Genomic DNA, 13,116 nt, shown 5'->3' on the forward strand with positions numbered 1-13,116 from the left:
TATCCTGCTACTTCTGAGCACATAACTGAAGGTTTTCTTTAATTCTAACACTGGGTACCAGACTGACTAAGCCTAACAATGTAGATTCAGTAGTTGTTGTTTTTTTTTTTTTAACTGACTGAACTGAAACTAAAAATTTAATATTCATAACAGATAAAGATAAGTCGATTCAAGCTTTCTATCTGAAGCCTTTCAGCCAAAAATCCAAAGCAAACTACTGCCAACAGCTTAATGGGTGACACAAAAATATAATATATTCATAGACATATATATAAAAATGTGATATACATTATGCCCCTATTAATAACAAATTTACTAAAAAGACCACAGTTTGACTTTGCGGTCACGCTGTTAAGATGAACATATGAGACAACTTGATGATGAGCTGACTTTACTTCAGCACAAAGTAGAAAAAAACATTGACTAGTCTGAAGCCTAAACTGTTAGTGCATGTTAGTTTAGTGCATTTCTTTTATATTCTTTTACACTTGAATTCGAAGCCTGTGCTATGTTTAATACATCCATCTAACACTGCAAATCACAGGGAAAAGTTTAATATGTCACGACTAATACTCACTTTTCTCAGAGCAAGAGCAGAGAGCACGTAAACACATTTAGAGGCTGTCATCCAAATTACACAGTCATGAGGGACTAAGAATAACGCACTTTGGGGCAAACATTTAACCAACCTGTGCGTCATCAGTCAATGGGTTGTTTTGGCTTACAGCAGATACAGGTGCACAACAGCTGTGAATGGAAGCTCTGGCACTGTTTGCTGGATATTTCCAGTGCCAGACTAAGGACAAATGTATTTGTTTGAGTGTTCTGTATTCACACAAGGGTGTGTCAACTTCTATTTATCGAAATTGTGGTTTTATGAATTCAGCTACATCAAATGAACAACCTTCATGATTGCGCATGGACTAAAGTGGTTATTAATGTTTATTTCGGTTTTGGCAACAATACTGCGCCCGTTTATTTATGCTTTTGTGCATACAAAGGTGACTCTGCAGCGCTCTGTGAATCTGGCTCTTGCAGTATTTTTTGGGTAGAAATAACTCCTGCATATTGCCTTCGAAGTATTGATGGCTGCTCCTGAAATGCTATATGTGTTGCTGAGAGAGAAATCTCGAGAAAAGAGGAACGGGAGAAAGAACACGGTGAAAGATCTGTCAATAAAAACAATGAGCTCCAAGATGTAGCACACCCTGAGGAGATTTCAGGTACGCCATTGATAGAAAAGGAGGCCAATGAAGAACAATTAATTATCACACTCTAAGGACAACCGGATGGCAAGAGGGTCACGGTGAAGAGGAGGGGGGAGGCAGAAAAACAGGAACAGAAAGCAAGTCAGTAATCTGGTTAGCAGAAGTAAAACAAGTGGCACATTTAGTAAAGACAAAAACAGGAGAACCATTACAGCATGCTGCAGGGGCGGCGCGCTGTAATAAGAAAGCCAAAGATACACAAAAAAGAGAAAATGCAAGCAAAACAGAATTATTCAAGGCTGTAAGGAGTGTGTTTGATTGTAGCACTCCTTCTTTTTAAAAAGAAAACTAGCACAGACTTCAAAATATTCTATTAAACTACAGACACAGCTGGTCCAAGGTTGATGTTATTATTAAAAAATAGCAGTGCCACAAATCTGAAGGTTTAACAGAGGAAAACTTTAAATTCTTACACTCCAACTTAATTTCTCACCTTAGTTTGAGCTGTTTGCGGCATGGCACAGTGTTCCTCATGCAGGTCCCGCTGAGCGGGTCCACATCCTCCACAATTACAAACGGCGCCTCCTCCAGAGTCACGATGGACAGGTGGTCCTTACGCTCCTCCGCTCCTGAGTACAGCTCAAAGCGAGGCCAAACGTGGTACCTCATCGTCAAGGAGCCTCTCTCCCATTTGCCAACCTGTATGAGTGAGTGGGAGGACAGCTGTGTGTAATGTGCACGCCACTGTAACGAGTACTTCAAGTGGCAGAAATGTGACAGAAACATCGCAGAAGCATCAGAGGAGGAAAAGGGCAGAGAGAAGAGAAGAGAAGAGGAGAAGAGAAGAGAAGAAGAGAGAGAAGAGAAGAGAAGAGAAGAGAAGAGAAGAGAAGAGAAGAGAAGAGAAGAGAAGAGAAGAGAAGGAGGTTTACCCTGTCCCACTGTCTGTCCTTGTCCAGAAGAATGATGACCAGCTTGGGAAACATCTGGTGGCCTTCTTCGCTAAATGACAGGTTTCGGCCTTCAAATGTCACATTCATAAGGTACCTGAAAATGGAAAAATCCAGTATCAACACGCGGTTGTTGACCACAAAGCAAAATGTGGAGCATTTAAACTTCATTCTGGATTTCCTTAAAACATGTTTAATGAATATTTAAATGCTGCTTTGCCATCTTTAACGCTGATCTAAAACAGAATTACTAACAGCAAGACGAACCAAACACGCTGTGGATGTAAAAGATTATCAGGAATTCATCTGAAACCTGAACTGACATATTATAACACAAGCTGTGGAGGCTATATGTGTACAAATACCAAACCAATTTTCTCTTTCAAGTCTTTTTTCATTATTATTTGGCGTTCAGCTGCTAAAATTCTCCACATTGTTCAGAATCTAGTTACAAACTTTGCTGCATGGTGTGAGCAGCTACAGCACTAAACAGTGGGCGACATTTCTCTGTGAGGTCATCGCAGTAACACCTTTACATAGAGGCAAAGTCATCTTTAAAAAAGAGTATTGATCGGTGCAGCTTTAAGGGCTACGACGCAACATGCAAGCAGCATCAGTACAGCGCACGGGATGCTGCTGTACCCTTATTCCAAAACCGGTGTGAGGGTGCACTCAAATCAAATATTTTTTAAATGTTGAAATATTGCAACCAAAACATTTCAGCCACATAGATGGCTCATATTGGCAGTGAGTCAGTGCTGTCAAATATTCAGTCCAATTACTTGGCAACGTTGTATTTGTCGTTTTTGAAATCTGTTGGGATGTCGTTCAGAAACGTAAAAGATTGAAGGAGGCTGAATATCTGACACCCACTGGTTTCCTATTATACTTTTGAACACAGCTGCCCTTCTTCTTTATTAAATTCTTTATGTTTTATTTATTTTAATGTCTATGTCATAGGTTTAAAATAAGATTTTACTTTCTTAGGTCTGAGGGTGCGATGTGGCATTTTGTTATTTCTGTATATAAATAAATCTGGAATTGAATTTAAAATCTTTCTCACATACAAGATCTTGAATAATCAGGCCCTGTCTTATCTGAAAGACCTCATAGTACTGTATCACTCAAACAAAGCACTTCACTCTCACGCTGCAGCCTTATGTGTGGTTCTTGTGATATATAAAAGAAGAACTTGTGCTTTCAGGGCCTTTTTCTGTGGAACCAGCTCCCAGTTTGGATTCAGGAGACAGAAACCCTCTCTACTTTTACGATTAGCCTCAGCCTTTCTTTAATTTGCCTTTTTATAAAGCAAATTGTTAGGCCTGGATCAGGTGTTCTTGAATCCTCCCTTAGTTATGCTGTAATTGGCCTGGGCTACTGAGTGTTTTTCTTCTTCACTCACTTATTTTCACTCTCTTTGTGTTTAGACATCTCATTGCATTTATTCATGAGTTATTATTCATCTCTGGCTCTCTTCCCCAGCGTGTCTTTTGTCTTGTTTTCGTCCCCTCACCCCCACAAGCCTGGTTATGCCAGCGGTTTCTTCCTGCTAAAAGGGAGTTTTTCCTTCCCACCATCGCCAAGAGCATGCTCAAAGTGGGTCGTCTGATTGTTGGGGGTTTCTCACACTATTCTAGGGTTTTTACCTTCCAATATAAAGAGCCTTGAGGCAATTATTGTTGTGATCTGGTGCTACATAAAAAATGTCCATAATAATTGCATCATTATTAATATTCTTTTCATTGTTATTATAATTATTATTTGTGGCAGCAATAGCAATCTTGATATTTTATGCAGTCTCTTAACTCGACCAGGACCACAACGAAGGTGACCCAGTTTGAAGCATAGTTATGGTGTTAAGAAGAACAGAGTAGGAGCAGGTAAAGCGAGAGTGAAAGGTGGAGGAGTGGGTAAAGGAGGAGAGAGTGCGTTAAGTGCTGTGTGGATAATAATCAGCATATACAGTATGTGTTTCAACAAGTGCACAGCAGTGGCAGATAAGGTGGAATCATCTCTCTCTCTCTTTCTCTCTGCCGCCTCCTTCCCGCACTCTTCCTCATCCTGATCTGTGGGCTGCCATCACCATGGAGACGCTCTGCCTCTGAAACAATCCACCGGAGAAATAAATATCTTGTCTGAATGCAAGGAGTAAGGAGCTCAGTGTGTGTGAGCGTGTGTGTGTGCTTAAAAGGATGTATGAAACACATTTTACCCACCATTATCTCCAAGCAAGTCAACAGTGTGAAAAGAAGGACAATACATCTTTTCACAAGTGAGTAGAAAATAAATAAATAAATTGCAGACAACAGATGAGCAATGGGCCTGAAACTTGCCCAAGATTTTATCGCAAGTACCTCCCACTAGAACATTCGGTACTTCTATCTGTGATCTCTTCAACTATATTTATATCCGACCTCACACACACACACACACACACACACACACGCAGAGTTCTAAGTAGGCTACATGCTTGGAGCAAGTCAATAATATGACTCAAGCCTCCATGAATTGCCTATTTGCTGCGTTCTGGCTGGCTTGCGCACTACAAGTGCTGTAATGCACGTGTAACATGGGATTAGCCTCCTAATACAGTTTGACTAAAACAATGAATCCTGTTCAGCGTCCTCCACCAACTCACAAATCCGACATTTTCCTGGAAAAGCCTTCAAAAATTTACACCTGGTTAGACACTGCTTGTAAATATCCTTCACCATTTTTTGCAAAAACCCATTCTCGATCACTTAAGCACATTTCACTCGGTGCACGGCGCACTTGTGAAGCACAATGTTAACCAAACAACTACAGCGCCGGTATCATCGCTTATTGGTAATGATATGATGCGTATAAGCCTGTAGGAGTGCACAGGCGGCACAGGCGAGTTAAAGGTTCATACCAATAATGGATGGTTGTAATCTGAGCAGTAGAGAAGGAAGACTGTGTAAGAGCTCTGAGGGGGGGTAAAGAGGAGGCGGAGAGGATGTGGATGGTTTGTGGAACCACAACCAACAGAAAAACCTCCATGAATACATGTTTCCCAGCATAAGCAATTGCTAAAGAGACAGCATAATGTTTATTTGATTGATATTTACAACTGTTTTTTTTTTTCTTTTGCATTAGTAGTCAACAGTGAACCTTCGATAACTATAAATGTTTGATAACTAAAGGCATCTGCACTCGAGTGCGGACCAAAACAACCGCACCCAGAAGGTTTGGTGTGAATTATCAGGCGTCTGGGCTAAATGCGTTCTCATAGCTAAGCATGCTTTGCATTCTGAGCAGACATGTGGTAGAGTACCACTGATGTGCATTCACTGTTCCTGCCCCAGACACATCTGAGTACCACTACAAACTGTTCTCACATGGTTTCTAGTGAGGCATTATGGTTCATGTGAATTTTTTTCTGTGTTTTCTCCCCAAAACACTGAAGAAAACTTCAAGTGTACAAGCTCATCAGCTGATCAGGGCCATAGTAAATGAACTACAGGTGTGAAAACACCTGTTTTGGTGCGCCAGCATGTGATGGAGGTTTTGGAATGTGTCCCCTCAGAGCCTGACGCGGTATGCTGGCAATAGAGGTGTCATGATAACTGCATAAAGGCAACTATTTAAAAAATAGTTGCCTTTACGTGGTAAAGGCAAAAAATGTAAACTGTATCAATGATGCACATATAATAATTATATGTAAGAGCAAAAGAGAAGATTTACAACATGGTAGTGAAACCTGCTATGATGTATGATTTGGAGATGGGGGCACTGACAGAAAGATAGGAGACAGAGTTGAAGATGTTAAGATTTTCACTGGAAGTGACCAGGATAGACAAGATTACAAATGAGTACGTCAGAGGGACAGCTGAAGTTGAGTGGTTGGAAGACAAAGTTAGAGCAGCGAAGTTAAGATGTTGTGGACCTGTGCAGAGGATAGTGGATATACTGGAGAAAAGATGTTGAAGATGGAGCTGCCAGCCAGAAGGAAAAGAGGAAGGCCCCAGAGAAGATTCATGGATGTAGGAAAGAAAAACATGTAGCGGGTTGGTGTGACAAACGATGTTAGGGATAGGGTGAGATGAAGGCAGATGATCCTGTGGCGACCCCTGTGTAATCTTTTTTTATAGGTCTTTGTTCACATGTGGTTAAAGACTCTCTCACCACCTCTATGACTTTGATTCATTTGCCAAAGAAAACGAAATACAGGGTGCCGCCGGTGCGTCGAGCCACCTGGGGGGCTCTTCAACTGGTGGGGGAGATTGTCACACCTTGCAGGAGCTTTCCTCTCCTCAGGAACTCTCTCTGCAGGAGGGGGAGATACAGGAGAGGTGGAGGAAGATCTCAGCCTGGGCGTCTATTGTCTCATGTAGTCTGGAAGATGAGTGGATGGTGGGGTGGGTGCAGTTTTCTCTGTGGTGGGGTTAGGTGGACTGTCCCGGGCTCTGTGGGGCCGGGAGGCGCTGCTGCGCTGGGCCCCGGTCTGGATGGGCCTGGGCCCCCTCTCCCTGGCGGGTCGCGGAGTATGGGAGTGCCTACTGGGGTCAGCGGGGGAGCTGGCCCCAGGGAGGGGTCACCTGCCCCTCCCTTCCTTCCCTCCCCATCTCCAGCTGCCTCCCTCTCCCCGCTCCACCACAACCACCCACACACGCAGGGCCTTGGAGTAGGGGTATGTCACCAGGGTGCAGAGGAGGCTACCCCCCCCTCTGTCCCCTTCTGGCTGCCCCTGCCTCAATTTTATCCCACAACTTAGACATTCACATTACTCACACTCTCATTACACATACATATAGGATCTTGGGGGTGGGCACGATACACGGAGTCCAAATTACCATCAGGGTGTACACCTCACCCCTGGTGTCGTTGCCCACCTCTCAATTTTGAATACACGTAGACATTGAGGGCTAGCAGGAGGGACTATGCTCTTACCTGCTGCTCTCTGGCAGGTAGCTCCATGCCCTCCTGGGTTTTAATTGCACCTTAGAACACACATGCATCAACACTACAATGAGCGGGTGGAGGGAGGTTTGGAGTCTTCTCTCACCCCCATTCTCTGCGGCCTGCTGGAGCGGGGGGGCTAGGAGGAGTTGGCCGTCCGACTGCGGTCTGGAGTGTGGGGCCTCCCTGCTGCTGCGGAGTCGGGGCGGTCTGCCTCTCCCCACCGCAGGGAGAAGGGTAACACCATCTGGGTCTGGGTGCAGTTCCCCCCTCCAGGGGCAAGGGTACCTAGACCCGGTTCGTAGAGTACGCTTGGGGAGTGTGATCGTGTGTACAGCGTCTCTTTATGTCTGTCTCCACGTTGGTTGAGTGTGGAGTAAGTGCATATGAGAGCATGAGGGTGGGAATGGATGTTTGTGTCTGTGTGTGCCTGTATGTCTGTGTCTATATGTCAGGTTGGGTATCAGACCCCACCTCTCTGGGGACATTTCAGGCCCTCCAAGGTTTGGAGGCCTATCTCCACCCACCACTACTTCCCCTGCCAGTGGCGGACTCCCTCAGGTGTCGGTGCGTTGGTGGTTCTTTGTGTCTGGGGGTGGGCGTCCGGGTACACACCGGCTCACTCCTTGGCGGCCGCTTATCGGGGCCTGGAGCCTGGGGCTCGCTCGGGCCACTTCGGAGGTGGGGTGCCCCCGGCCTCTCGGCCTGGGGCTCGGTCACTCAGGCACAGCTGGCTGCCGGCGGAGCTCACGGGCACGTCACTGCAACTCCCCCTGGCTTCTGCTCCGCGGCTGCTGAGTGAGCCCTCATCTGGGACTCTCCTCAGCTCTTACTGGGACAGTGGCGCGGCTGCCCCTCTGTTGGTCTTCCTTGGTCTCTTGTGTTCTGGGGGCCTCTGGATGTCTGGAGTTTTGATCTCCTCCATACCTGCTTCATACCCTGGAGGACGGGGCTGTGGCTCCCCACACTCCCTAGCAGATCGTTACATGGAGAAACCTTTGGAATGCAAGCATGCTGATCCACACAGGTATGCACACAGGTGTACACACGGGTATTCACAGACGCGGACTACAGCTTTCTTGGCTGCTGCCTCAAAGCACATTGTGCGCTGTCTATCTTGCGTGCTGCACAATATCGTTTATTATTTAGTATCTACTGATATCTACTGCTAGCTAGTTTATTGTGATGGTGCCGTTTTTTTTATTATGTTGCTCTTTGTTGTTTGCTTTCTCTTCTGTTTTTTTTTCTCCATACAGGTGACCCAGGTGTTTTGTTTTTTTTTGTTTGTTTTTTTTTCTTTCTTCCCCCCCTTCTCACCGTCTCTTCTCCCCTTTGGTTTTCTCTCTCTCCCTCTCTTTCTTTCATTCTCTCTCCCTGTCCTATCCCCCAGTCATGTCTGTCCCGTTTGTAGCAACTGAAAATAAAATAAATTCATAATTATAATAAAGGTCAATCAAATGGACCAATATGGCAAGGCCATGATGATCCACTTGGTAAAATAAATCCGCTTGGCATCTTTCTTGGCCTTAAGACAACAATTCTGATGGCCAAAGATCCAAACGGGACACAAAAAAAAAAAAAAAAAAAAAAAAAAAAAAAAAGAAAACGAAATACAAGTTGCAGAGAATCTGAATTTGACAGCTCAGTATTTGTAGTTTTACAAAACACTCTCTGCAAATCTTTAAAAAACCTATTCGCTGACAGCAGCGAAGATGCTGCTTCACCATCAAATCAGCATCACATGTGATGCAGAAAAATGTTTTATGGTAAAGTAAGCTAAGGTCAAATTTAGCCAAATTCCCAGTTGTAGCAGTTCTATATTTTCTTCTCTTGTGCTTTTCTTTGTTTGACGAGCACTACAAGATTGTAGACAATAAAAATAACTGCGTATCTGTCTATATTAAGTCTCAGTAATACTCAGTAGCTCAGCAGTGTTATTTTTGACTGCAGACAAAACGGCTTTGACGTGTCGTCACAAGCGGGTGACGCAAGCACGCGTACGTAAAACTGCAACATGAGCAGGCAGGATAATTTAATGCAATGTGTTGCCATGGCTCCCACAACCACAGCAATTTCTGTGCAATCAGCTGCGTTGCCATGGGAACAGTAATCTCACAGATGAGAGGCTGGTTGAAGGAGAGGAAGCGAGAGGAGTATTTTTTAGTCTGAACCTGAGTGTTTACTGACTTCCCCTCATGCTGTCTTTCAGTTTCAGATCAATCTCTCCATCTAACCTCGGAGAAGCGCGTCGAATCACACATCAATAGGATTCATCTTCCCGTACATTAACCTGTGCCTTTACAAAGACTGATGCACGCTGTGAATTTACAGCAGAGGAGGCTGCTCTGTTTATCATTTTGTAGCCCTGTACTATTGATGTAGCTTTTATGTGCTGTTTGATCCCTCTTCGTGTCAGAGCTCCCCTCTGGAGGAGGAATATGAAATATATATATATATAAATAAATAAAAACATAAAAACTACTGGGATGAGCCACTAACCGAAGCTCACGCGGCTTCATCACAGCCATATGCAGCGCTTTGTGCGCCTCGCTCACCAACTGTTCCCCATCTAATCACTGGCTGTGAGGGGAATTTATTTTTTAGCAACAGAGACAATGAATCATCAATGGCATGGACACAATCCCTATTTTTGTGCGTGTGTGTGTGTGTGTGTGTGTGTGTGTGTGTGTGTGTGTGTGTGTGTGTGTGTGTGTGTGTGTGTGTGTGTGTGTGTGTGTTTTTCTATCCCCCAAATATCTTCAAATGTGTTTCTGAGCCATTTGATATCATGACTCCTTTTAAATTTCTCTTTTTTTAATCTCAGAGTGAAGCAGAACAAGGTCACAAATTCTCTGTCGCTGCAATGCAGGGATGTAAAAATATATATCTCTGGCGCGCGTGTGTGTGTAAGGAAGTGTGTGCATGTATTCACACACACTCACATGGACAAACTGTATCAGGTTGCTGTGGATGACTCCTGAGGCCTGCCTTTCAAAAGTTACCAGTTACTGATAAAATGTGTACTACACTTTACAAGTCCTGCAGGATAGAAGCTGTGACAGCGAGTAGAGAGCGGACAGCCTCACAATACCGTGAATTATGAAAAATACAGAGTAGAAATGATGAGCCGTGCCACTCGAGGTCCACTTCAGAACAAATTAAACAAGGTGGCAACAGGTGGGATATGGGTGCAAAAGCTGCGATTAAAAGACAAAATATTTTCTGGTTACAGCGAGGTTAAAATCTAAAAACAGATATCTGTGTATGAATATGCTGCATCTGTGGGCAAAGGACAGGACTTTTGGTCCTAAAAGCTGGTAAACAGTACATGTAGAGAGCAAATGAGGATTTGCATTTAGATTCTCAAAGCTATAGCTCTCGACTGATTTTGCTTTAGGAATAAGAAGCCACTGGTTTCCCAGACTGTAGCGAGAGACTGTTTAGCACACAGCAATTTCACCAACACTACAACCGAAAGATTGTCAGCCGTCACAATGCAAACACATATAAAACCGCTATGTATTTGTAAACTTTAACAGTGGCAGGTTCACAGTGTGACCTAACAAGTTTTAGATTAGCCCTAATAGTTCTCACTCTGAGAGTCTGCAGAGGTAATCAAAGTGTAATTGAGCCTATTAAAAAAAGCGTCTTGAACACGAATACAGAGAATAATTTCCATGTTTCGCCTGATTGCAAATCAAATTCATTAGCTTGAAATAGCCCTTCCTCATGAGTTACATGACCAGCATGACATCTCCAGCATGTATCATAATCAAACATTTTCTGTCACTTGAATATAAACTGCTTCGTTGCTTGTAAACGAGTTTCCACAAATCCAAAAATGAGCATCTTGCTGTGAGGCATCGGTGCCAACCGAGCCATCGCGTTGCTAAACGCTAAATTTTTATTCTGCCCTGTTCGTTTTAATTTTAGGGGATTTAGTTAAATAATATCAAATTTAACAATTTAACAAAAAAAAAAGATCCTCAGGCTTATCCAATCCTGGGTTATGGGAGGGCTGGAGCCTATCCGAGCTGTCACTGGGCGAGAGGTGGAGCATACAGATAACCAGGTAACCAGATAACCTCTACTCCTACAGCCAAGGGTCATGTTTCCAGACTGAAAAGCAGAGTACCACGAAGAAAATCTGTGTCAAACCCAAAGAATTCTGGCTGTGAGGTAAAAGCGCCAACCACTGTACCACCATGCAACCGCCCAACATACAATTCCAAATCCCCCAAATGATTTTATTTCTTATTTATTGAGCCATGTTTTTCAAGTGCCACAGCCCCGAAAGCTAAATACACAAACACAGTGCTGCCGGACTCCACACTGAAAAGATGTAAGGCTCTGAATCTCTTTGAGCTGCAGCCTTTAATAAGAGAGTCCACAGGAGCTCCGTGTGATCCGGGCCCGCGAGGACCCCTGATGTGCAGGAGACATCAGACAGCTACCTGTGGAGTCTGAAGAGAGGGAGCATGTATCACAGAGATCGCTTACATTTAAAATGTGAACAAGGGCAAAAGAGAAGATGACAATGACCTTTCATAGTTGTGTTTTTTTTGTTGTTGTTTTTTACTGTGGCTGATTTGATTTTAAAATTAGTAAATAAGGACACACTCATCAGTCCTTGTTAACCTCTACAAATAGAGCATATTTGTAGAACTAAAGACCTAATTTGACAGATGGTGATATAAAGAAGATTTCTAACATTTGTCAATAAGAGGACCAATTACCTCAGATGATCCCATATCCCCTGGTAGCAACTAGCTAAAGCAAACCTGAGCACCACGGGGAAAAGCACAAGCTTGTCAATTTACTGTGCTGGTGATAGTCATGTAGTCATGTGTCTCAAACTTTCCTGTTTTTGTGTCGGCTGCTTTTCTTTTTCTTCTCCTTGTGATCTCCATATACTTTTTTATTCTTTCAGCGTCTCAGGAACATCTTTGTGTCCGTATGTTGTTATTTTTTTTCTCGTCTGAGACTGTTCATGGTGGACACACAGCTACTGCTGCTTCCTTAAAAAAGGTAGGATTACGTTTTTAAACGGGAAGAAGCAACAAAATTATTAGGTGTCTGAAAATAGCGAGCTAGCCTTGTGTGTGTGGGTGAAGACGCTGAGCAAAAGGCAGCTTAAACTGAAGGAAACTAGAGGGCATAATTTTTTAGCAGCTCGCATTTGAACATGTTTGAATGAACACCTTAGCTCAGCCTGACAGCCAGATTAAATACTGCTGGAGGATACATTAAAGTCCACCCAAAAACACGTTCTCATAAATTCACAATGATGTTTAACCATCACACAGAGAAAAACATCATTTAAGTGAAATTTTTAAAGAATTCTTCTCTGACAGCGAGCCCCACATAGCAGATTTTCACTTTGTTACTTTTTTTTTTTCATTTAACATTTTTGGACAGACAGGGAATGTTGGGAAAGGTAGCAGGGAATGATGTGGGGAAAAAAGCTCACTGGCCAGGAGTCAACCCCCTGAAATCTCATCATCAGTGACTAACGCGATAGTTAATATTTAACTGTAAACCTGGTAATCAGAACATGAAACTTTAGTTTGAAACTTATTCTCAATTTTTAAACTAGTCAGTGTTTTTTTTATAGGGTTAGGGTTGGTTTACATCTAATGCAGAAGCAACAATCCACCCGGTTAAGTCCTAAGTACATGGTTATCAGGGCGCCCAGATGTTGAAATTTTATATAAAAAAAACAAAAAAAGAATGAAACTTCCAGTTTTTCCTCACAAGTAAAACTTTTCGTTGTAAGTATAAGAAAAAATACTAAATATAATCTACATTTAAAACCAATTAAAGGGCCATACTGACTGACCAGAGCTCAACTACAGACCGGAAAAGGTCAGTGAAATTTGGATGGCTGCAGGGGTGACAGGAAAGGCAGAAGGGGTGAGTACAAAGCTAAACTCATATTTAAATGTTTGAAGCAAAAAGAATACAGACAGCTGGGGCAGTGCCTTGATAATAATGGTTAATATTTATGTGAAAATGTCAAAAAAGTGTTACTGACTTTT

At 43.2% G+C, this 13,116-nt stretch overlaps 1 protein-coding gene and 1 long non-coding RNA gene across 9 annotated transcripts in view; one reads left to right on the plus strand and one right to left on the minus strand.

Moving 5' to 3' along the window:
* Nucleotides 1-13,116, minus strand: part of grin2bb (glutamate receptor, ionotropic, N-methyl D-aspartate 2B, genome duplicate b) — a 138,099-nt gene that overhangs the window by 33,007 nt on the left and 91,976 nt on the right. For all 8 annotated transcript variants that reach the window (XM_040024496.1, XM_040024498.1, XM_040024500.1 and 5 more), the window contains 2 exons: nt 2,141-2,255; nt 1,702-1,907 (listed from right to left, as the gene is read on the minus strand). In XM_040024496.1, the coding sequence (XP_039880430.1) occupies nt 1,702-1,907; nt 2,141-2,255 (321 nt within the window). The remainder of the gene's footprint in view (nt 1-1,701; nt 1,908-2,140; nt 2,256-13,116) is intronic.
* On the plus strand, nt 6,118-10,581 carry LOC120729080. Its single transcript, XR_005694843.1, has 2 exons — nt 6,118-6,350; nt 8,696-10,581. It is a non-coding gene; the product is annotated as an uncharacterized LOC120729080 (long non-coding RNA).

Source organism: Simochromis diagramma, unplaced genomic scaffold (assembly GCF_900408965.1).
Source record: "Simochromis diagramma unplaced genomic scaffold, fSimDia1.1 OVJJ01000302.1, whole genome shotgun sequence".
Taxonomy (NCBI): domain Eukaryota; kingdom Metazoa; phylum Chordata; class Actinopteri; order Cichliformes; family Cichlidae; genus Simochromis; species Simochromis diagramma.